The 24,439-nt window shown below is 40.7% G+C and overlaps 1 protein-coding gene and 1 long non-coding RNA gene across 2 annotated transcripts; one reads left to right on the top strand and one right to left on the bottom strand.

Annotated features, from left to right (window-relative positions):
* Positions 1-32: 32 nt before the first annotated feature.
* LOC146668121 (uncharacterized) lies at positions 33-14,446 on the bottom strand. Its single transcript, XR_014911983.1, has 3 exons — positions 14,311-14,446; positions 586-680; positions 33-327 (listed from the first exon to the last, which is right to left on the bottom strand). It is a non-coding gene; the product is annotated as an uncharacterized LOC146668121 (long non-coding RNA).
* On the top strand, positions 2,236-12,373 carry melk (maternal embryonic leucine zipper kinase). Its single transcript, XM_085409961.1, has 18 exons — positions 2,236-2,370; positions 2,581-2,692; positions 2,798-2,883; positions 4,239-4,355; positions 4,698-4,841; positions 4,937-5,005; positions 5,563-5,655; positions 5,909-6,007; positions 6,162-6,230; positions 6,548-6,646; positions 7,293-7,379; positions 7,500-7,631; positions 7,745-7,906; positions 8,764-9,049; positions 10,820-10,913; positions 11,110-11,266; positions 11,390-11,493; positions 11,591-12,373. Exons 2-18 carry the CDS (start codon positions 2,614-2,616, stop codon positions 11,766-11,768), a joined length of 2,055 nt encoding a protein of 684 aa, XP_085266087.1. The 5' UTR covers positions 2,236-2,370; positions 2,581-2,613; the 3' UTR covers positions 11,769-12,373.
* Positions 14,447-24,439: the final 9,993 nt, after the last annotated feature.

Below are 24,439 nucleotides of genomic sequence, written 5' to 3'. Positions count from 1 at the left end.
ACTATTTAAAATATGTTTTCGTCGGTGTGTAAGTGATTGTGTATGTGTGTGTGTGTATGCTGACCACAAAGTACAAATGACACAAAGACAAAATAGTGACGTTCGAGATTTTGTTTTTTTAAAACCTCATACTGGTCTCCATTTTCCTCTGTTTTCCACTTTCCACCGCTGCTCTCTCCGCTCTCTTTTCTTCTTTTCACTCTCCCGTCTCCTCACACTCACTTTCTCCTCTGTTTGCTTCCAGCTGTGGTTATTTGATGTGCCTCTGTCCCATCCCGTCCAGCTGCCGCACAGACCAAATGAGTGGTTCTGTCATCCTGCTGACACCTGGACATCCCCTAACCACAGATTACTTCCCTAACAACCGACTCATTTCCTAACAACCACGAGACATACAGGATGGTCACTGATTAATCACTGAATAGCTCCGTAGCTTTGTGGTTGTCCCTTTACAATTAAAATAATCAGGGAAAATAATCAGGGGGGAAATAACTTTATACATCATCTGCAGTGAAAGTGCTTGCATTACAAGTGGTAGACAGAAGATGGGGTTCTGCTAAAATGCATTTATAGTTCACCTCTCACCTGTTTCTAATTACAGACTTCAGACAGGCACAGCTGAAGACACCTCTTCTGACACCTTAAATACATCTCTTCGGTCAGCCACTGCAATCACATACCTATAGGGTCAAAACAGAACACTTTCCACATTACAAAAAACACACAAGGCTTTCCTACCTGCAGGTCGTAATATACCTGTATATGAAAGCATGATTACCAGTATCATCATTCGTCCACAGTATATTGGTTTAAGTGTAAATACTTATACATAAAATATAAATATTTACTATTTGAGGTAATGGGAAACTCAGGAGGTTTTTTTTCTATTTCTTTTTCCATATGGGAATAATAGATGAACAAATCTGGCAGCATAGTGATGCAGTAGTTAAAACGTTGACCTTGCAGCAATTAGTCTGTGGGTCTGAATCTGTTCGTTGACTGGGGCTGGGAAATGGTGGACCCTGTGTCTTACCCAGTGTACGCTTGTATACGGTTGACCAATGGGAATAGGTTGCTTGGTGTGATAGTTTATATTATACTACATTATGTGGACAGCCAGGTGTCACTTTTACCAGAATCCACTGGCAAATGAAGGCAAACTGGCAGAAGTACAGTGCCATACGCTGGACAGTGTTCTGGTCCTGACATTTATGTGGGCTCTACTTAAACATTGTGGTAGACCCTTCCATTGTTGCAGAAGCCTTCCACACTATTGTCTGCCTCTCTGGAAAAAAAAAACTACTTTAGGAATGGTTTGGGCAACCTAGCAAATTCAAGTTGTTGACTTGTCCTCAATTCCCTAAAATCCAGTCTGAGTACCATCCGTGGAGACACTATCTTGCAGTTTTTTAACTAACATCTTGTTCCTGACAACACAGGATGCTTTCAGAGGACTTGCGGAGTGCATGCCTCAATAGGTCAGGCCTGTTTTGGCAGCAAAAGCGGGACCTACACAGTAGTAGGAAAAAGAGATTTCAGTGTTACAGGGATGAGTGTATGCATACCAAAACAAATAAATGATTTCTGACTGGCTGGGAGGTGTGTATTAACTTGTGGCTTGTTGGACTACTGAACCGTGTAAAGCCCAACAGAAATGCATTAACCCACATTGTACATATCTGACCAGACTAGTGCCATTAGTCCTTCCTATATGTACTCCAATATTTAACCATATTTAACCAGTATTTGTAGTTTTTGTATGCATTTAGAATATATTACTGTGCTACTTTAGCTGTATTTAGCTATATGTCAAACTACTAATCTGGGTTTTAGGGGCAAATATGTTTGTTTTGTACCTTCTTATATCCTATTTGGAAGTTAAAATAGAAATGCATACGCATTTAGCAAATAGATCATACATACACATAAATAATAAAGCACAGGTTTCCAAGCAGAACATGTATTGTAACAAGATGATGAAAATGATATTCATTTAACCCGTCAGGGGTTTTAATGTTGTCTCTGACTGGTAAAGTGAACCAAATATAACACCAAATATAAATACCATGTTCGATTTTTTTTTTAACCCCTGACTCGTTTGTATAAAAAAAACAACTTGGTAATTAACGTAATTCTGATTGTGAACCAGCCTGCAGAATGAAAACAAAGTTGCACTAACTGTGCTTTTTGTTTTACAGCTGCAGTACTCTTTTTCACCACAGGGGGAAGCACGAAGCGCAAACCGGAAGCAGGAAATGTAGTCACGTCAACGTGCGAAATTCAAACTTCTGTAACAAAACATCGGTCTGCCGGACTCGGGCTTTACCGTGTGGTTAACTGACGCTGCCGTCTTCCTCTGTTTTCGTTCAGGTAAATGCAGAATATCGAGTACTGTTTTGGTTCAGTTAAGGTTTATTGTAGTTACTTTTACCAACTGCAAGCGGTATTAATGATTTATGTTGGCTACAGTTATGCAGTAATTGACGTTAAGCTAGCTGAACGGTCACAAACCGATAACCAGTGAGTGCCAAACGTAGTTTTTTCGTGTCTGTTGCCAATTTTAAGCATTTTCCTCTCCAGGAAAGTTTACCATCTTGCGCCGGAGCAGGGAAGATGCCAATAGAAAGGACGGAGCATCGCGGAGCGGACGAGCTCCAAAGATATTATGAGGTTTATGAGACTATCGGCTCAGGTAATGCAAGGGTTAATTGATGCATTTAAGAAAACAATTACTATCTGTATCGTATCCTCTCTGAACCCTGTGTGTGTTTTTTCTTTCTTTCTGTTTTTTCCCCAGGAGGTTTCGCTAAAGTCAAGCTGGGTCGACACATCTTGACAGGAGAGAAGGTTGCCATTAAAATCATGAATAAAAAGGATCTTGGGGTAAGAAATGAAACCGGCAATAGAAAAATAGGGTCAAACACAAAAATATAGCTCAGAGTATAAAATGTCAGAAACAATTATCACAAGTTGTTGCATTCAAAAGTGAGGCAGCCTAGTTGTATGTTGGTGCCATTAGTCTATACTTGTAAGAGTTCAGTTCAGTCTTTATTTAGATCTGATAGTGAAACGGAGTGACAAGCAGTAAACAAATAAAAGATTAAATATTTACAAATATGTACCAGTTAAACTACTATTAAAACTGCTATGAACTACAGAGGGAATCATTCCTGGCTGTAAAACTCCTCCATCTAATGCACAGTACACACTGCCATAGTTACACCCTTTTCCACATCCTCTACAAAAATAATTTTAGAGTAAAATGTCAATCATATGTAATTTCTGTAATGTTCTGGAGATTGAGCTATTTGTATATATTGGAGCTCTTGGCTTTATTTTGTAACTTTGATAATGTATTGGATATTTAATTTAGTTCAGTATGTTACTCTTCTTGTTGTCTTGGAGCAACACTAACCACATAATGTCCTTAGCATTAATAAAGTATTCTGATTATCTTAAATTCAGAGTTTACACTAATGCAATTTCAGCCACTAGAACACAGATCAGAAAGTTATTGGTTGCATTTGTTGTCCATTTATCAGCAATAACAGCTGTTCAGCCAATAAAATTTGTTTCATGTTTGTCTGACAACAAACTGGTGATTTCCAATCGCACCAAGCAGTAAAATAAATTTGTGTTTCTATCAGAATTAAATTTGTTATTAACTTTTGTTCCTAAATGTCTGTAACTGTTAACTCAGTTTCACTGGCCTTTTGGTTTAGGTGCATGCAGGTCAATTAGTCATGACACATCATTTATAAAAATCAACAACTGACATTTGGCACTTTTCAATAACTATGTGCTGGAACTGCAATTCAAATCTTTTTGGCCGACTAATGATTCAACTGTTATGTTTGCTCAAGCATTCATTTGTTTACAATAAGAGTAAGATGACCTCGCCCTGAGTTGAACCTTTAATCTGGGGAGAAAAAGTCACGCCCTGGCATTTGTCCTGTTACCTTCCAAGTAATGCTGAAGCTTTTCTAACACCCCATTTTCCTCTGCAAACCGGACCTTGTCTAGAACAAGAGGTTTCAGAAAACATTAGTATGGGAGTGGTTCTTCTGAAATAACTCAGTATTTCGCTTGAGCACAATTCGCGGCTCTTGCTCGTCTTCAAATAGGCAGAACAAACAAAGAATAATGTTGTTTTTTTTTTTAAAAGAAAGAAAGTGTACAGTGCAGTAAACAGTATTTGTATGTATAAATAATTTACAAGAAATCCCTGTTTCACCTAGGATGACCTACCCCGTGTGAAGGTGGAGATCGAAGCCATGAAGAACCTGAGTCACCAACATATCTGTCGACTGTATCAGGTCATAGAGACCTCCACCCAGATATTTATGGTGTTGGAGGTAAGGGCATAAGCAATGTGTTATGTGAGAATGAATATAAGCTTAAGATCAATTTCTGGGGTTCTCCTCTCCCCCAGAATTTAATTTGAATAATAATAATAATGGTAAATAAAACTATGTTATCATTATCAACTTATTTTAAGTGATATTGACTTTTATGCTTATCAAATGACCTAAAATAACATGAAAAGCCACAAATTTCTTTTCGGTAAGGCAACACAGTTTTTTTTGATGCAACTATATGTGGGCTAGTTGAGATAATTATCCCCAAAACCTGCTTTGAACCAGAAAAATCCTGAATTCTTTTTTCTTCTTTCCCTCAATCTTTCATTTTACTTTCAGTACTGCCCTGGTGGGGAGCTCTTTGACTACATCATAGCTAAGGACCGCCTGTCTGAGGAGGAAACCCGGGTCTTTTTTAGGCAAATTGTGTCAGCAATGGCCTATGTCCACAGCCAAGGATACGCACACAGAGACCTAAAACCGGTAAAAAACAAACAAACAAAAACAACCACCAAAAAGTGTCATAGATCAGTTGTGGCTGTAATATGAATCTTAAAGTTTTTCTCTTTGAACTCTAGGAAAACTTATTGATTGATGGAGACCACAACTTGAAGCTTATAGACTTTGGCTTGTGTGCCAAACCTAAGGTATATTACCAAATTCCTTTTCCCTCTTTGTGTGTATTATAAATATTTAGCATCAGGGCGAGGGAAAAACGTTCTTAAGGCATTTGCTGTTTACCAAGGTACTCCTCAGTCTATTGTACAAACTAGTTCCATGCATAACACACTACACTGGTGCACGACGTGAGACAAAGCAGCACTTATGTAAAATTTGATTACCAGGCATATCTTTTTTCCAATCATATTGAACACAGAAAAACCACCCAGGGTCCTAAATATCTTTCTGAAAGGTTGTTTGTGAGTTTGGATTTTTTTTTTTTTTTTTTTAGCTACTTTGGAAAATGTAGTAGTTAGTTATGGATAAGGCTTTAGTGTATCCTGATACTTATGGATGTTGCAATGAGGAAAAAAATCTCAGACAAACATCCATTTTATTTTTTCAGAAGCATGGGGAGTAAAATAATCATAAAAGGAACACTGTTGTGTAGCACATCATAACTAAAACTTAGACATGTGTATGCATGCTGTACTCGATGCTGTGTATAATCAAGACCTAAATAGCATGTTGTTGCCTCTTGTAGGGAGGGTTGGGCTATGAGCTGATGACCTGCTGTGGGAGCCCTGCTTACGCTGCTCCTGAACTTATCCAGGGAAAAGCGTATATTGGATCAGAGGTATGACATGTTCTTTGGTAAATACAACTTTTAGAAATGCTGGGGTTTTAATTCAAAAATTTCTGAAGTCGCAGTATTTGCATTTGGCTTTCACCAAGATTTATGAATACCTGCCTGTTCCACGGTTCGAGTTTTTCATGGTGTCGTGATCACATTTGCTGGCGTGCAATTCAGTGCAACTGAGCTGTGAAATGTTATCTGTAACGCATGAAGCTGAAATACCGCTGTGTGGTGTGTAACTCCCTCCTCCCAGGCTGATGTATGGAGCATGGGAGTACTGCTGTTCGCTCTGCTCTGTGGACACCTGCCCTTTGATGATGACAACTGCATGATCCTCTACAGGAAGATTACAGTAAGAGCACTCTTATTTTTAAAACCTTTCCCTTAAGTTCTGGGTGCTGCTCCTCAATTTTTGTGGGCATTCAAGGAAACTCACAGCAAGCTGTTGTCTTATCATTATTATTATTATTTTTTAATGGGTTTCTTGATGACTTCTTTATTTTCAGAGGGGTACATATGATAACCCAAAGTGGCTCTCTCCAGGTAGTATCCTCCTCCTCAACCAAATGTTACAGGTCAGTCAGTTTATTTGCTCTTGTCTTTGTATACCTGTCAGCCTCTCAACCTGTGATATGTATCATTTGTTTACTGTTCTCTAGAAAACTTGATTCTTTTTAATTAAAACTGAGGTGCAAATCTTCTTTTTTTGGTTGAATTACAGTAAGATGCAATTATGCATTTGCCACATAAATTTATTATAACAGAACACCTCTTACTCTCAGTAAACCTAAAAGCATTTTCCAAGATTTGAAGGCAAATCTGTTTCTGCTACAGATTGTGGACTATGTAGTTTTGTGCAGGTTGAGTTGTAGTTTCTGTATGTGTCCTGCAGGTGGACCCAAAGCGGCGTCTGACTGTCAGACAGCTGCTGGACCATCCCTGGGTGATGAAAGACTACAACAGCCCTGTGGAGTGGTACAGCAGGCAGCCGGTATGGACAGACACACAAAAAAAACTGCATAAGAAAACTCCTAATTGCAAATGGTAGCGTTTGCTGTGACATCGCTTTTACAGCCTTTTTCAGGCTTTTCCCCCTTCTTTTAGATTGTCCAGTCAGCATACAAGTCATTGTTCTGTGACATTACCATAGTCCTTAACATCACTTTCTTTTTTTCATCGGGATTAGTGTATGAAACAAGAACAGTCTGCAAATGCACATCTCCACCAAGGCTGAAAATTCCACACTGTACATGATGTGGAACCAGATTAGTTTGTGATATATTCTTGAGATTTTGTCCAAGTTTTCTTATTTTTATGTGATGTGCATGTGTGAAGATAGGACTGTGATATGGATCTGTGAGGAAATGACCAGTTTTGCCCTCTGCTGCAATCCTGAAGAATCCTTCAAAACAAAAATCTTGGATCCAGATGAACTCCAAAAGTTAATTGGTACTAAATTAGGCCAAGCCTGAACCTCTGTGAACACATTTTTGATGCAAAACCTTCTTCAGCTGTTTTGAATAATCCTTCAAACAAACAAACTGAATCAATGAAAAACCTCCTTGGTGACGATAATAAAATTTGTCTGTTTGTAGCTTTGTGTGTTCACAGTTTAATCTTTGTTTTGTCTTTTGTAGCTTGGCTACATGGATGAAGACTGTATCACTGAGATGGCAGTAAACATGAAGCGATCAAGACAGAGCACCACAGCGCTGGTGAAGGAGGTGTGTGTCTGTATATGCATATTTCAGCATCATTATGTTGTATTTATCATATTATACTAGAACTTGTACTTAATTTCTGTTAGACATCTACTTAAATACATCTTAAATTATCTCCCACAGTGGCGATATGACCACATCACAGCCACCTACCTGCTGCTGCTGTCTAAGAAGCAGAGGGGAAAGCCTGTCCGCTTGCGCCCTGAGCCAGCTGTCTGTGAGGACTCCTGCTCGCCTCTGCATCAGGGACTACAGGTCAGATTTAGGACCAGAGCTTCCATGATGCTCTGCTCTTTTAAAGCTGCTTACAGCTGATACTGATACATTTTGCTGTTATGGATTTTATTTTTTTATTCTATCTCTGTTAGACCAGAAAAGCTCTGCACTTCAGTGAGGATGAAGACGCTTTGATTGTGGATTCCTTGGACATTTGCTCAGACTACATCGATGATTGCCCCTGGGTTTCAGTTCCACAGCACACACCCCAGAGGGTCAGAGGTCAGCCAGATGGAATCATAAAAAAAGACACGGTATGTGGAAGTTGCTATAAGTATAGATTTCTCTTTTCTTTCATGTGTCTAAATGAGTAGACTGAAGAAAAAGGTAAACTCGGATTGAAAGCCTTCTCTTTAGACACGCTGTCCAACCACGTCAGAAGCTGGATGCGTTTAGTCGTTCCAAGTGGCCACGCTTTAAGGCAGAGTGACAAACCAGCCATTGTGGGGAAGGGGAGGCAGATGTTTAAATGTTTAAAAATGGAAAGGACACCCACTTTTCTCGCCAGGGTGGTAAACATAGAAAAGTATTCCAAATAACCACCTAATTAATCCGAAGCAGAGAGCAACCAATCCCTGATTTCTCTCTTACTGCCGTATGTCAGAAAGTACAGTCTGAACGGGAAGTTACAGATACTGAATGAATAAGAAATTCTCCAGCTGATACCTGAAAGAAGCAGGGGGATGAGGTTTTGGGTGCTTTCTGGCTATCTGAAATGCAGTTCAGATAAATCCCAAATGCAGCTTTTTTTCTGAGACACCACATTTGGGGGCGACCGTGGCTCAGGGGGGTTGGGAAGCGTATCTGTAACCGGAAGGTCGCCAGTTCGATCCCCGGGCTCTCTCTCCTGGTCGTTGTGTCCTTGGGCAAGACACTTCACCCTGCCACTTACTGGTGTTGGCCAGAGGGGCTGATGGCGTGATATGGCAGCCTCGCTTCTGTCAGTCTGCCCCAGGGCAGCTGTGGCTACAACCATAGCTTGCCTCCACCAGTGAGTGAATGCGAGAGAGAATGAATAGTGGCATTGTAAAGCGCTTTGGGTGCCTTGAAAAGCGCTATATAAATCTAATCCATTATTATTATCATCATTTGTCTTTTGGTATTTTTAAAGAGGCTGGTATCGCCATCGGTGGAAAAAGGACATCCTTCAAGCCCGACCCCAGAGAGAGCGCGAAAAGCGACACCTCGCTACCATAGAGAGAGGAACCGAGAACAGGCCAGCGAGAACAAGGAGAATAATGATGTCCAAGACAGAGACGTTGACATTTTTGCCTTGCCTCCACCTCGAACGCCTGTATCCAGTAAGAGGAATGCACGCCTCAATAAGAATGTGTTGACCACACCCAATCAAAATGCTAATATCAACAGCCCCAAACCCAGTGTGGCCACACCTAAAGGTAAGAATCATTTCTTAATAGATTCTTGGTCACTCAACCAAAGACAGAAAATTGAGTACCGTACAGACAGTACAGAGCTCAAGGCATCGTACAGTTTATTTGTACTGTAATTGTTGTTCTCAACAAGGGTTTGAAGTGCAGTGCCTATTAGATCAGATTCGCATTAACCAGCTGCCCCTCTCCTCCACTCACCCCCTGCCCCCCCTTCATTTATCCATCCCTCGCTTGGTCTTACACAGCTCTCATAATCACAAGTGCCACAACCACATGCCAAACATTTGCAAGTAAATTGTATTCTGGTAATAAACTCAGTTATTGGGTCTGTTTTTATCCCAAAGCCACTCATATTTCTGTGATTTAGCTGTCATTTTGCCACTGAAAATGGACACACACACACACATCTATCACTGTCAACTCAAAGGTGAGGTTATTATCAAGAAGCAGCTAATTCTGTTCACTTATCTGTGAATGAAGGACACTAATATGAACGGAGAATCATTAAAGTCTTAATTATTTGTCATAGCGACTTGTCTGCTCACATGTCCAGCCTCATTAGATGCCTCTATAAATTCAGCCACCAGCTCGCTGCAGCTGACCTAGTTGATGTTGAATCCTCGGAATACGGCTCAGACCCGCTCTCTTTACAGCCTCCTGCTCTGCAAACTACAGCAAAGTGCAAACGTGCTACCTGTGACTTACTTGTCCTCATATTTCTCTCTGACACACACACACACACACACACACACACACACACACACACACACACACACACACACACACACACACAGAGTGGTCTATGCGTGTCTGTCCCTAGGCGTGTGCTGTGACAGGTGTAGCTGTCTCTTTCCTTTGCTCACTGTCCCACGTGGGCTGTAGTGACATGTGTTCTCTTACCACTAAAGCCTAGCTCTCTTGTGTGTGCGTGTGTGTCAAAATCGTTATTCCTTTGTGTTCACAACTCCAGTGTCAAAGCCAGCCAGTTCGATGCATAAGAGCACAGGGCTGTTACCTAAGCGTTTTCAAATTTATTCTCATTCCAAACACTTCTCCCTGTTGAGTGACCTTGGGGTTGGTAAAAAACAAACCTTTATCCATGTTGTGTTAGCGGTATGCTTTATTTTTTGTGTTGTCTTTGATCAGCTCTTGATTTAAACTAGAGTTCCTGAGTGACAGTGAGTGAAACATTCAAACCCCAAGCTGACTATACTTCTCAGGAGCTTCACGGTTATTTCCCTAACACTACGATCTGACCAAAACAGTCATAGCCAAAAATGTATTATAAGAGGGGTTTATTTGACACTGAATTTCACATGAGTTATCAATTTTCAGTTTGATTTTTCCTTATTGGTTAATGAAATACTCACATATTTATAGTTAAATTATTTTGCTATAAAATTCTGCCGCTTGTTAAATTGGATTAAACCTGGATTCCTTCTCAGAGCCATCACAGGGTGGTGACAACGTCTGTGTAAAATCTATGGTGAAACAATCCTAGTGCTCACTTGATGCATGACTTCAGCAGGCACTGAAGACAGTCCTGATGAGTTTATGGCCTAAATCGATAATCGATAAGGCATACTGAATAAAACATGAACTGTGGTCTTTATTGTGCTTAGTGACACAAATAAAAGCAAGTATTCTTTAGGCTAGCCAACCAAATGAGCATTCGGTGTTTCTTGCTTTCTCAGTCAGATCCACCAATATGTATAGAAGTTCTGTGTTTGCAAGGTAGTAAGTTTTCAACTTTCTTAATGCACTTTTTTCTGGTAGGTGGAGACGGCTCATCCAAAGAGCACAAGAAGAGAGCAGCAGAGAACAAGGATCCTGCAAATGTAGAAATCATAGCCTTCAGCCCAGAGCGGAGGTGAGTAAAGGTTCCCTAAATGGTGCTTTCCCTTCAACAGAATTTATTCTTTACTTTTAGTCATAAGAATGGGTCATAAATGTGTTCTTGAGTCCTTGAAACCAGTAACATGTAAGCCAATGGGAAGGGCAGTTCAGGATTCCTGAGCTAAAGTGAGGCTTTTTTTTTTTTTTTTTTTTTCCTCTGTGCTCTTAAGGTCCAGGTCACTGGACTTGGCTGTCACAGGAGACAGTGGGAAGAAGAAACGAGGGGGAAAGATGTTTGGTTCCCTGGAGAGAGGTCTGGATAAGGTGATAACCATGCTCACGCCAAACAAGCGACGAGCTCTGCGGGATGGTCCACGTAAGATTAAGGTAATAGAAAGCCGAAAACCCCCAAAGCAGATCCATCATCAGTAAAATAAAAATTCAAAGACAATTAATTTACAGCAAAATGATAGAAATTCTGATCAGTGGCTTGGCTGTGTTTTCCACCAGGCACAGTACAACGTGACTCTGACCAGTCAGACCAATCCAGACCAGGTGCTTAACCAGATCCTCTCCATCCTGCCGGAGAAAAACATCGACTTCACACAGAAAGGGTAAGAATTCCCGTTACCTCCCTGTCTTCTGACTGGTTTGCTCACTCTTGGACCAAATGTTAATGTTTCCACATTGTTCCCATTGCCTTTCCTCCAGGTATACTCTGAAATGTCAAACCTGGGGTGACTTCGGGAAGGTGACGATGGCGTTTGAACTGGAGGTGTGCTTGCTGCAAAGGCCCGAAGTTGTTGGGGTCCGCCGCCAGAGGCTGAAGGGAGACGCTTGGGTATACAAGCATCTGGTGGAGGACATTCTCTCCACATCCAGTATTTGAAGGGGGGGAAAAAAGCACTTTCTTACCAGTATCTACTAGTCCTAAGTGAATTCGCACTGGCTTTCTTTGCTGAAGAAATACCACTGACTAACCAATGAGTGATGCAGATACATGGACAATGATCAGTCCTTCATTGTTGTTTGGAATATTGTCCGTAGGCTAGTCCGGAATTCCCAAAATACATGTTACATTAAATTTATGAGCATCACGTCTCAGGATCCTGTCTGTACAGTGCGTCTTGTTTTATGTAGAACAATTTTTAATTTCCATTTTCATAATGAGTAAGCTTTATGTAATTGATGTAAAGTGAGTTGAGGTGTGTGTCTGAAATGAAACGGGACTTCTTACACTATACCTTCCAGCTTCTTATTAACATATTTATGTCTTCTTCTTGTTGTTCTCCCCTGTAGATGCAAAATTTTTATGAATAGGATGAAGTGTAAAGAATGACTAATTCTCTGTACACATGTTTACAGCTTTCATCATGTTTTTATGTGGTTATATTAAATGTCCTTTTTTCTGTCTTGGTTTCTGTGTCACATGGTGTCTGTATGTTTTTTCTGAAAATGCAAAAGCAGCAAAAATAAATGATTTTCGCATTCATGAAGACAGATGATTGAGATGAATTCAGCTACTTTCTTAACTTCAAATGTTGTTTATTCATTCAGCAGTTGATGGAGCAGTGGTGTGTTTTACACTCTTGTCATCAGCCTTCTGTTCGTCCTCTAGGCTTCACTTCACTTTGGTAGAAAGATTGATGGTGATAGTTTATCTTAGCGAGTTTTTCTAAACATCTACCGTAAATGAAATGAGCAGTGAAAGGTGTCAAATGTCTGTAACGTTTCTCACCTCAGATACTTTTGAGTTTAAGACTACTGGCGAACAGACTTGTGGTTTTAACCGACATTTACTACAAGCTGCAAAAACAAAACAAAAAAATAGTTTCCAGTATTTTTAAGCGTTAGTAATCATTGTACAGTACACAGATAAAACATGGTGTATAAACATACTGCCCACGCATCACTGGGTTAACATAATAAAAAAAACTTGAACTGGTGTATCATGATTTTTATCATTTTTATGGCAGGAATGCCTGTGAGAGCATGATTGTTAGTACTAAGTGAAAGGCTGAAGTCATGATGAACATTACCTGCAATTTTGAACAGACCTAATAAATAAACAAACCCTGGTGAAAGACATTAAATGGTAACATAAAGACTATTAGTGCGCTTCGGCCCTTTGAGTAAACCTCCCTCTCCCCCTACTCTGACAGAATGCCACTTAATCATGACAACATTACAGCTGATCAGCATTTATTTGTAGCAGGTTCTCCTTGGTGTCTCAGTGGGGAGGAGAAGGGTAATGGTGGGGTGAGCTGATAATAACAGGAGGGGTTTAACCTTAATGGAGTGCGAGGGTAGGGGGTGGGACGATCATTTAAAGACAGGGGTGAAGGTTGGAGTTGGAGAGCGTCACATCATACTATGACATTCCAGTGACGGTAAATACCTCCTGCTGGCCTCAAGTCATTTTTTTAAGTGTTTTGGCACAAAAGCATGAATTTGATGTTTCATATAATTCAGTTGAGTTTTATAGTTGCTTCAGTGTGTTTTATATTGGAAGGTAAAGACTGCAACAATACAGAGAAAACCCCAACAATCAGATGACCCCCTATGTGCAGTTACTTGGTGACAGTGGGAAGGAAAAACTCCCTTTTAACAGGAAGAAACCACAACCAGGCTCAGGGAGGGGCAGCGATCTGCTGTGACTGGTTGAAGGTGGGAAACAGGACAAAAGATGCACAAAACATGCAGAGAAAAGAGTCTCTAGGTGATCTTTCAGCTGTGAAAGTATTCTTGATATCACCCCTCCCCTCAAACAGGTGGCGCTGACATCCCTAAAGTCAGTGTGGAGTGGTTCAGGCCATGCTTCTTTTCTTTTTTGTTGGAAAACTGGCACAACAAGGGGGAATGTTGCATAACTTCCACAAGAGGATTACTTAAGTAAAGCTGAAAACTTTGCTGAATAAAGGTCGGTGTGACAGAAGGAAGCAGGAGTGAGCTGATACACAGTGGGAGCAGTGTTGGGTGAGAAATTAAACTCTTGCTGTTGTTTTTAAGCCATGCAGACACTGTCCTAGATTCATGTGCGAGTGCTCGTGAAGGCTAGTGTAGGCATTAAACCTTAGTGAAGGCTTAATGTTGCTGTTGAATTGTTTTGTTTGTTGATTTCAGGATTGTAAGTGTGAAGCTGTGTAGGAGAAATGAGGCTATTGCTGGCTGTCAGTCTCATTCTCCTCTTCCTATGTAAGTAGATGTCTTTTAAAGAATGCAACCATCACTGATGAGGTTTAAAAGCTTTGTTTGATTCAGTCGTGTTTTGCTCTTATCCAAGTAAAGTTGTGTCTGTATGTTGCTAACTTTTCAGGGCTTCACAAGACTCAGACATCTAGTGTCACCTTGCACATGAATGCTCGTGAGGTAGGTTGACAAAAATAAATAATGCTATAAAGAAATATATAGTGTGTGTATTTAACGCCCACCTTTTGTATCTTTTAGGCAGTATCGATGAGTGAGGCAGCAGTATCTCTCCTCTTATCGCCTCTGTCTCTGTACTCCTGGATGACCTCCACGTTGCTCAGGTTCCTTCTGTCCGTCCCAGCTCTCGTCTTCAGCTCCTGGTATCACTCCTTGCTGCTGATCCTGGCTGGGCCTTGGTGTGTTGCCACTGTCTGCTTCTCTCTGCTGGTGACCGGTCTCCATGTTTCTCTCTACCTACTTCACCTCGGGCTGGTGGCTGGGGCGGTAGCCATTTTGGCTGTCAGGCAACACAAGATGGCTGACGGTGACACCCCCAGGGAGAAAGTATTAAGCCTACAGAAGAGCGTAGAAGGGCAGCAAACCAAAAGCAGGCTAATAATTGGTAAAAGAGCTGTCCAGCAAGGCTGAGTTGTGTAAAATGATGATGTGTGAATAAAAATCCACCTTAGTTAATTGCTTTTACCTTTGTTTATTTAATGAAAGTAAACTTTTAGTTGATTTTTACATAGATTCTGTGTTTCTGTCTTTTACTGGGTTTGGGACAACCTTACAAGGAAGCAAAAAGAAAAGGGGAGGGAGGAGGGCACTAGTGAGTCCTCGTGCCCTAAATGAGGGTGAAAATATATCTGCTCGTTGCTACTTTAACAAAGAGCCTGCAGTTGTCCACTTATCGGTCTCTCTCATTTTCTCTCGTCGTCTTTAAACACGGCCCCCAATTATCTGCGGATTGTTGTGCTGTTTGCTTCCCATCTGCAGATGTTATCATTAGACGTGTCTGTCAAATGGAGATGAGAAGATAAGAGAAGAACCGAAAATGTTCTGCATTCGTAACGTTTATGCAGCGGAGTCCAGCGGTGCAGGACATGCAAACCACATTCCTGAAAAACACTAATAAAGCGAGTTAACAGGGAGAGAAACTGCATGTGGTGGAGGCGTTGAGCCAAGGCGGCAAATGCTTGCCCAACCAAGTAAACCGCGTATGCAGACAAACTGTGGCTCCCTGATCAAAGTGAAGCATTAAAACTGCACAGAAATAACAATCTTATCAAAATGATCAACACTGCAGCCGAAGGGTTTAGCCGTTTAAAAAGTAACCGGTGAACTTTCTGTGCTGTTGTCTGTACAAGCGTGCGAGAAAGAGACAGAGAGAGACAGAAGGGAAATGAGGCTGGATCATAGAGATTTATTACATGGCCGTGGCATCCTAATTAGCATAAAGACTGGACTGGCCCACTCAAGCAGAGAATTAAAAACCTTAATTGTGCTGTCAGCCTTCCTCTCTCTTTCTCACTGTTGACTCTACTTCATTCCGCTCGCATTCGTCTCCTCCCGCTTTCCTTGCCCTCTCTTCTCTGCTTATGAAGTAGCGAGCGTCCGTGCCGTTTAATTGTTGGTGATAAATGGGAAGCAGGATGTTTGTAATTGTCTCAGAGATTCGTGTGTGTGCGTGTGTGTGCGTGTGTGTAGGGGGAAGGACGACAGAGATCGTCGAGAGGAAGAGGACGAGGAGAGTTATCCTGTTTTGTAAGAAGAGAGTGGGGAAGCCATTTATCAAATGTTTGTTTGAAGGAGGAAAATTAGCTTGGCAGACGCAGGCGAGGAAGTGCTAGTTGGATTTGATCCCAGGCCAAGCTGATGCTTTTTCCTAGTTGTTTAAATCTCCAACATAATTCAGTGCTCACATTATAGAAAGTAGAAATGTTTCATGTTTAAGACTTACAAATGTTTCAGATTCATATGGGGATTACATGATTGAGCAAATGGGGGTCAGAAATGATATACTAGACAATATAGTTCATATCCAAATGATTAAATCTGATTGTATTGCAAAATAGACTTAAGATAGTGTCCGAAATACTTTTGTTTGACAGACACTTCTGTATGTTAAGGGCTAACATACAGAAGTGTAAGTCAGGTAAGTCCAACAGTCTAAATTAAAACTGTTTGTCTAAAACTGATGTTCTAAATTGACCATAGATGTTTATTTTTTAGCCCTTCGATAGATTGGCGTCCAGGTTGTACCCGGTGTCTCACCCAATGAAAGGCCATGAATTTGATAAGCATAAGAAAATGGATGAATGACAGGAACATGGCAAAGAAACTACAAAAGCCAAAAAGCTGCTGAGGCGGAGGATGGGAAAAGACGTTATGAAGGTGGGACTGAAAAAACAAACAGTCTCTCGAGCTTTCAGTGAGTAATCTTTGCTTATTTCACAGGTGAAAAAAAACCCCCTATGACCAAATTCTGATTAGCAAATTGGAGCACCTTGAACTCATAATTTTTTTCCCTGCAAATGACCAAAATCAGTTAATAATTTATACGTCCATTACTAAACTATCTTATCTTGGATTTATTCTTCAACCTGCAGTTACTGTTGCCTGTATTTTGTCCCTGTCATATTATTGTTGAATAATGAGATGCACACTATGTCATTTTTATTCCTCAGACTACTGAAATAAATTGGAGGCTCTGCTCTTTTCTTGCCCTTTTCTATGGTAAATTATGGTATTATAGCTTGATTGAAGAGAAAATTATGATCTAGAAACTCAGAGTTAATCAAGTCAGATTTTACTGAACCTGCTTTCCACAACAGGGTCAGCGCGTTCGGGATTAGGACCCACTGAAATAGGTTCTTCATTTGGATTCTTTAGTTTTTAGCACTTGTAGCTTTGTTATAGCTTTTTCTGTTCTTGTACGTGGACTACACCTCTGACCATCACAGTGTGAATATTTGCCAGTTTCCTGAGATAAAATCCAGTGAAAACCCAATTAAAAAAAATAAAATAATGGCATTTATTCACATAAAAGATGTCAACATAATCTGAATAAACGTAATATGCTTGCTCGACTGGAGAAAAATTAGTTGGATGAAGGAGGGAGGAGGAACACAGAGGAAGTAGGATAGCACTGAAAGGCTTTTCTAAAGGAGGAGGAGGAAATGTTTTTGCGAGGGTCAGTCCTGTTTGTGCGTCTCTGCTGTCAAAGCCTCTCCTGCAGTAGCAGACGAGGTTAAGACTTAGGAGGCCGGGCCCTCTCATACGGCGTCTCCCTCAGCACTGACAGCTCACTGAGGCACACACACGCTCACAGACAACACGCACTGCCTTAAACTTTCCACTTTACCCCAGTCCTCCTACCTCCTTTTAATGCATCTGCCCTTCTCTTCCCTCTCTGTCTCCCGCTCTCCCTTTGCTTCCATTTCTCTCATTGTTTTTCTGTTTCTATCGTTCTTCTTTTTCTTCTCACTCTCTCTAATTGGTCTCCGCTAGGTTTGCTTAGACAGGCCTATTCATCATAGCACTATCCTCAGAGACAAACCCTCAGGGAGCAACGGGGAGATAGACAGAGTCAGACGGGAGGGCGATAGGGTCTGCCGCTTGTCAACCCACTTCTCTCCTCTTTTCCCCCTCCCTCTTTACTTCCCCCTCTCCCTCGTCTCTCTGCTCGGTACGTAGATGTCAGTTTTGCAAAGGGAAGTGGGGGTGAGGGAGGTAAAGAGGGAGGGAATGTAGACACATTAGTTAGGCTATTAGTTCAACAAGCTGCTTCCATGCCTGTCAGTGGTCCAACATCCAGCCACACGCACACACTATTCTCACATCTGACATTTGTTACATGTAGTATCTGTGAGAGAGTGATTGTGAGTGACGGGTTGAGTGTGGGGGGTGGAAAAAAAAAACTTTACATGGAGCTGAGTGTCTGTCATTTCTGGTGTCCGGAGAGCCTTAATGAGCAAAACACAGCATATAAAGACTTTCTACAACCCTGCTCATTTTTACCAGTGTCACTGTGTATTGCATTTCTGAGACTTCAGTGTGTGAGCGGACGCGTGCGTATGTGTGTTAACATGATCGCTGTTGTAAAGGGCAAAGAGAAACATGTAGAGCTTCATTGTGAGAGGTCCAAATGTCTGCTTTGATAAGGTCAAACAAGATTTTTCCCACTGTAAGTGTGTCAGAGAGTTTCTCTTCTCTCCTGATTTGATGGGCCAGCAGTCAGAGCAGCTTTCTTCTTCTTCTTGAGATTTGCTTGACTTAGGCGGTAATAAAACCGAGCGATAAAAGGTACACATAGAAAGTGCTTGTATGACATTTGTAACACAGGTTCAAGTAAGACAAACACTTTAAGGATCCCTGGACTCGACTGCTCCCAACCTTTTTTGCTTGTGACCTTTAATAATGAAGGTGTGTCTGGTGACATGATAAAAATGTTTCCAGGATTCATTCAGGATTATTTAGGGCTTAAGCATGTCCGGTTAAGTCAGAAGTCATTATATATAATCTTGCTGGGACTGAATTATTTTCTCAAAAATAGAAAAAAAAAACCGAAATTAGAAGGTATGACGGGCACTAGTAGTCCATCATATTAGAATACAATCACGTGAAAAACAAAGTACACCCTTATGCTTCCATAGGAATTAAGAGGCCAAGTAGCAGCCAGGTGTTGTTGCACCATTCAGATGTGTGATAACACAACATCAGAGTCATCCCAGGAGTGGACTTCCATGCAAATTCACCCTAGGGTCAGACCATCCAATATTCAGAGAAACACATTTCAGTCTCTACAGGCCTCAGTTGAGATGTTAAATACAAAGCTTAATATCTCGTAAAAAACATGGGTGCACAGCTCAGATTTGCAAAGTTTCATTTGATCAAATTAAAAGACTTCTGGAACAATGTTCTTTGTAGATTAAGTAAATTTGTTTAGTCGTAATGCATAGCACCATGTTTGCAAAACTCAGCATGAACACCTGATGCCAACTGCCAAGCACGGCAGTGGAGGGGTGATGATTTAAACTTCTTTATTTCCTTCATTTGTTGCAACTAAGTCATATTTATATATTCATGCTATGGTCTCCCTAACTCTTCACTGAGCTATCTTGAACCTCAACAATTCTCTTACTTGAATTAATTGTCATCTGCAGCTACTGAGGAGGGGACAATTTAAAAGCAATCCAGTGTTTAACAGACTTTTCCATCACCAGTGTTCTTGCCTGCTGATAGACCACAACCACAGCTGGAAAAGACGGTCAAATCAATGGAAATAAGATGCAATTGAAACAAACCAGGAGATAGCATAGCATTAACTATTCCCCATCCTCAAAGATGTCTCAAGATGTAAACTCATAGCAGAAAAATCAAGGAGAATGCGCCTGGACATGAATGGAAAGAAAGCAAATAGAGATGGGAATGCAAACACAGCAGAAGTCATGAATATGCAGCACACAGCTCACCCCCTGCTCCATCCTTTTCCTCTGTATGTTTTGTCAGATTCTTGCTGCCTTCTCCTCCTGTTTGATTCAAATCCCCTGCTCTCTCACTCCTAATACCTCTTCAGCATCTCTTCTCCTAACCCCCCTCTCTCGTGCATGAGCCCCTCTTCACTAATCATCTGAGGCCCAATTATACTCAGTTGGCCCCGCACCACCTCACTACAGGGGCTCTGGAGGGCCAAAATATACCGATGCTGACTGACGTTAATTTGCATGACTTCTTGGCCTCCATAAGTACCACTGTTGTCTGTCTTCTGCCGTTGCATAGGAAGCCAGAGGAGGAGAAGAAGAGGTAGAACATGTCATGTTATGTAATCCGAAGCACTAGTAGGAGAGTAAAGAAGGCAGGGAGTGTCGCACTGCTTTCTAACTAAGTAGTGTCAAACCCTTATTTTGCAGGCAGACATGGATCTGACAGGTCACACATCGGCTCTCTATCTGCCAGGCTAACGTTTCTGGCAGTTTGGCAGTGTTTGCCCAGATATCTGTAGTCTACTGGCGGATGCTGTCCAAGATAAAGACAATGTTGGATAACACCTCCCACCCACTCCATGACATGCTGGTCAGTCACAGGAGCACGTTCAGTGAGAGACTGAGATTACCGAAAAGCACCACTGAACGACACAGGAAATCATTCCTGCCTGTGGCCATCTCCCTGTACAACGCATCCACTTAACACACTGTTTGCTGCTACAGCTACACATGTTTCTTTTCCAACTATTTATTTATGAGTGACTTATGTATGTATGTATGTATATATATGTATATATTGTACTATTCTTAGTTAGCGTATTGTCTGTCTTGTCTTAATGTTGGTTTAAAATGGAGCACTGTAACAAAAAATAATTTCCCCCAGGGATCAATAAAGTATTCTGATTCTGATTCTGATTCTGATTTCAGACTACGCAAACATAAATCTCCCATTTATTTATTTATTTTTCCTAGTGTTTGTTCTTTAGCTCATTTGCAAATAAAATTTTGGGCTTAAGAGGTTATCAGATCTTTCAGGATGCCACTTCACTAAAGAAAAACAGATACAGTAGAATTATATGTGGCTAGTTTTTGCTAATACAAGTTTTTAGATCCAGAAACTGCACATTTTTTAGACATGCACAGACAAACAGCAGCACCAATATCTGTGTCTCCTGATTTTAAATTCCTAATGTGAAATTGCTCATTGGCAATGTGATTTTACTGTCTTTCTGTTACTCACAATCACCAATTAATAAACTGTAGTACGTAGTGGAGTATGTACAATTTAAATTGTGTAGTTTTAGCAAGCTAAGCTTTGGTTATTTTCTCCGCTCCACACCGTGCGTAGTTGTGTCACAGCTGATTGAGACAGGCTGGGATGGCTGCTGTAGCCATGGCTTTGCATTCATTGTTGGAATTGTGTCTGTGACACATTAGCTTAAAACCTGCGAAACACTTAACTGCACACAGAAACTGTGAGAGCACTAAACTCCTGGCTGAATATTACATTGAACTTACTGAGCTGCTTTAGTAACACACAGTGCTGTTGATCACGTAGACCTTAAAACAAATGGACTGCCATGGCTTCTGGGCGAGTTCGACATTTACCATCTTGGCTTCATAAGGCCTGATCCTGGATAAATAGGGAGGTTGCATCAGGAACGGCATTCACTGTGGCAATTCCTCAGGGAATAAGGGAGGGGCTTGAAAGTATCTTTAAGGTAGCCATGACCTAGGACATCTAACATCTTTAACATCTTTACTGCCTGTTTCTAACTAGGACAATATCGAGAGAGAGAGAGAGAGAGAGAGAGAGAGAGAGAGAGAGAGAGAGAGAGAGAGCGCATCACGGTGTATTAATAAAGAGACTTAGAGAATCTCGAGTGAGGGCAGAGTGAATATTTTCTTGTAGACTTCTGTAGAGTCTGCTTTTTCTCCCAACCACAGCACTGCTCATTAGAAACATTAAGTTTTATTGAATAAATGGCTTTATTTTTCAGCCCTAGATGCCATGTCCATCTTTAAGATACAGTCTATAATTTAACAGAGCTCTTTTGACTAATTTCAGTGGGAGCAGTATTGTAGCGTACAGTTTTGAGCCATATCCATACCATCACAGATTCAACCACAAATGCATTTTTAAGTCTGAGCAATAACCCCCAAATATCTGCAGAGAATATCTGGTTATCTGCTACTATACACCAGGAAAAATGCCAACGGTTGTATATGAATACCACAAAAACAACTGCAAAGAAACCCAAAAGAAGGTGAGAAAAGCCCTCAGTGGTCTTTTAGGATTCAGATGAATAGAAGAGAAAAATGAAGGCTGGAGAAATGTACATGGAAGCACCAGATTTAATCTTGCCTAGGAATTCGTCCAACCTCGATAGCGGCAATAAAACAGCGCTTGTTAACTTTCACTCCAGTGTTAATCCTTTACCGTATGATGCATTTTTACACAACATTAAAGGGTTGCCTTTGGTTGGCATGGAACTAGAATAAACACACACACACACACACACACACACACACACACACACACACACACACACACACACACACACACACACACACACTTCTTGCAGTTCTGGTGTCCTGGGCAGACACCCAAACTGTGGACAGCCTGGCCTGTGTCTCAAGCTGGGTATGTGCTGTTTTCTGTGTGTGTGGCGTGTTGTCGCCATGTCGTGGCTTGTGTCCTATTATCACCCCTCTCCCCCTTTCTCCTCCTCTCTCTCTCACACACACACACACACGCACACACACACACACCTCTGCCCCCTTCTGGACTCGGCCAGCAGCCAAGACTGCAGCACTGGGACACTCCATTCACTAAGATTGGTGAGGTGAGAAGAGGGAGGGGGTGAGATGAGATGTGTGTCCCCCAGGATGAAAGCAGCTCTGTGGGGTCACAATGAGACACAAACGGCCACCAGCTCTGTCAGCAGCGTCTACTGTCCATGACTGAGGCTGAATGTACAGGAATGTGGTATTTATGCCAGAAACAACTGTTTAGTTTGTGTGAGTTTGTGTATCAAAAATCAAGTAAACGAGCAGCTAAACACTCACTCAGAAGCTTTAAATTCCAAAAAATTATTTTTATTCTGAATGACCAATAAAATTATGGCAAATATTTACAAATAATTACTTCTTAGTTTCACATTACAGGTACATAAATGGAATAATTCACCAACAACAGTCACTCAGGTGGACGGATGGACAGGTACACAGACTGCGTATGAAGAAATGCATCGAGCAAACTGCAATTTAATATTTCACAGTAAACTCAAAGCCATGAAATAAAATAACAATAATATTAACAATAAAAATATAAAAAATAAGCATAATATCAAATTCACCATTTACTTTCAGTTTTCTGAACAAAACTGATCGCAGTTCAGGAACAAAATAAACTAACAAACAAAAAGTGAAGAAAAGATAAAAAGAAGAAAAATCAAGTGATATGATATCTTTGGCAAATTCGCACTGCAGTAAAATACATTCAAATATTAAGACAACACACAACACACAAAGAGAAAAAACACCAAGTTTTGTTTGCAACTACTAGAAAATTGAATAAAAAACATACAGGTTTTCTTAAAGAAGCATTTCTTTTTACTTTTTTTTTTTTAATCCTCCCCTCTAGAATATTTGAAGGCATTTCTCGTCTTCGTTTTTGTGTTTGTAACTCTTTTTCTTCTATTTCATATGGTTTTTGTACAAGAGTTTGTCCTTTAAAACAGGCATCACAGGCTTTGGTGAATGTTACAGATATGTTATCTTTTTTGTCCCATTTTAATGTTGAAGAATAGAACACACTGAATCGTTGGACCCGAATTAAATTTTTGCCTTTTTGTCTTTTGTTTGTTCATTTTATTTAAATTCATATTTTATTTTATTTTATTTGGACCAAAATGTCACAGATATAAATATCTCTTCAAAACCCCAGATAGGAAGTCATGGACACAAAAAAAACTCCAGATTGTTACACGAAAGGCCACAGTAAGGTGAAAAATTATGTATCTATTCTTTTTTTCTTTTTTTCTTTTTTTTTGATTGAAACATCTGCTTAAAAAGCACAGTTGATTTTTGTAGGCTGAGTCGTGTGTATTACTCCTCTTCCACAGTTGAATAATATTAAGATGTACAGAACATTGTAACACTTCAGTATGAGATCTGTCCAGAGCCTAGTTATATCAGCAAGCATGAAACAGATTGTGCCACTAATTGCTGTCAAGATGTGATGCTGAATTCCCCTCAGGTTTTGGGAAGGCAGTAGCCTTCTTCATGGATTCATATTGAGATACAGTCAGGCAGTGCGCACTCGGCAAGAAATCATAATAAAGGAGAAAAAAACTCATTTGCATTTATTTCAGGTTCTTATTTGACTTGGAGCTGGGATCAAAATTCAGGATGCAATTTATTTTCATGGACAGTAAACTGTGGAAGTGCTGCAAATGAAATGTATTTGTTTGATCTGAAACTGGTGTTTCTTTGTGTTTCAAAATGCTCTACAGCCACACGGAGAGGAAATAGGAAACAGGAGATGCGAGATCTCACAGAGTGTTCTTGTCCAAATAAAGACGCCGGCAGCAATATTGCCATTGAAATGACCTCGCTTTGGCACGAAAAACACCCAGCTTGATTCCTATGCAGAATTTCTGACAGGACAGCGAGCATCACGTCTGAGGAGTCAGTGGGAAAAAGTGAGAGAAGTAAGAAGGAAAAAGGATTAATAGGGCTGTCTGAAGAAAAAGGGAGGACTTCTGAGGAAGGTCACAGCCCTGAAATCAAGAGAATACCTTTAATATTCCTAATCCTGGTGGTGTGGCAGTGGGGAGGAGAGGCGAGATGGGGAGACAAGTGCATGAGATATGATGAGATT

This window comes from Rhamphochromis longiceps, linkage group LG6 (genome assembly GCF_057381845.1).
Source record: "Rhamphochromis longiceps isolate RC_006_pf linkage group LG6, R_longiceps_female_GT1.1, whole genome shotgun sequence".
NCBI classification, from domain to species: domain Eukaryota; kingdom Metazoa; phylum Chordata; class Actinopteri; order Cichliformes; family Cichlidae; genus Rhamphochromis; species Rhamphochromis longiceps.
The sequence above is the reverse complement of the archived record's forward strand: the minus strand, read 5'-3'. Positions and strand labels throughout refer to the sequence as shown.

Bases quoted from the DNA above. Each gene is read 5' to 3' on its own strand.
- melk (XM_085409961.1), top strand. From the start codon at position 2,614: ATGCCAATAGAAAGGACGGAGCATCGCGGAGCGGACGAGCTCCAAAGA. The intron at 10,914-11,109 runs GTGAGTAAAGGT...TGTGCTCTTAAG, and splicing joins GCCTTCAGCCCAGAGCGGAG to GTCCAGGTCACTGGACTTGG. The intron at 11,267-11,389 runs GTAATAGAAAGC...GTTTTCCACCAG, and splicing joins ATGGTCCACGTAAGATTAAG to GCACAGTACAACGTGACTCT.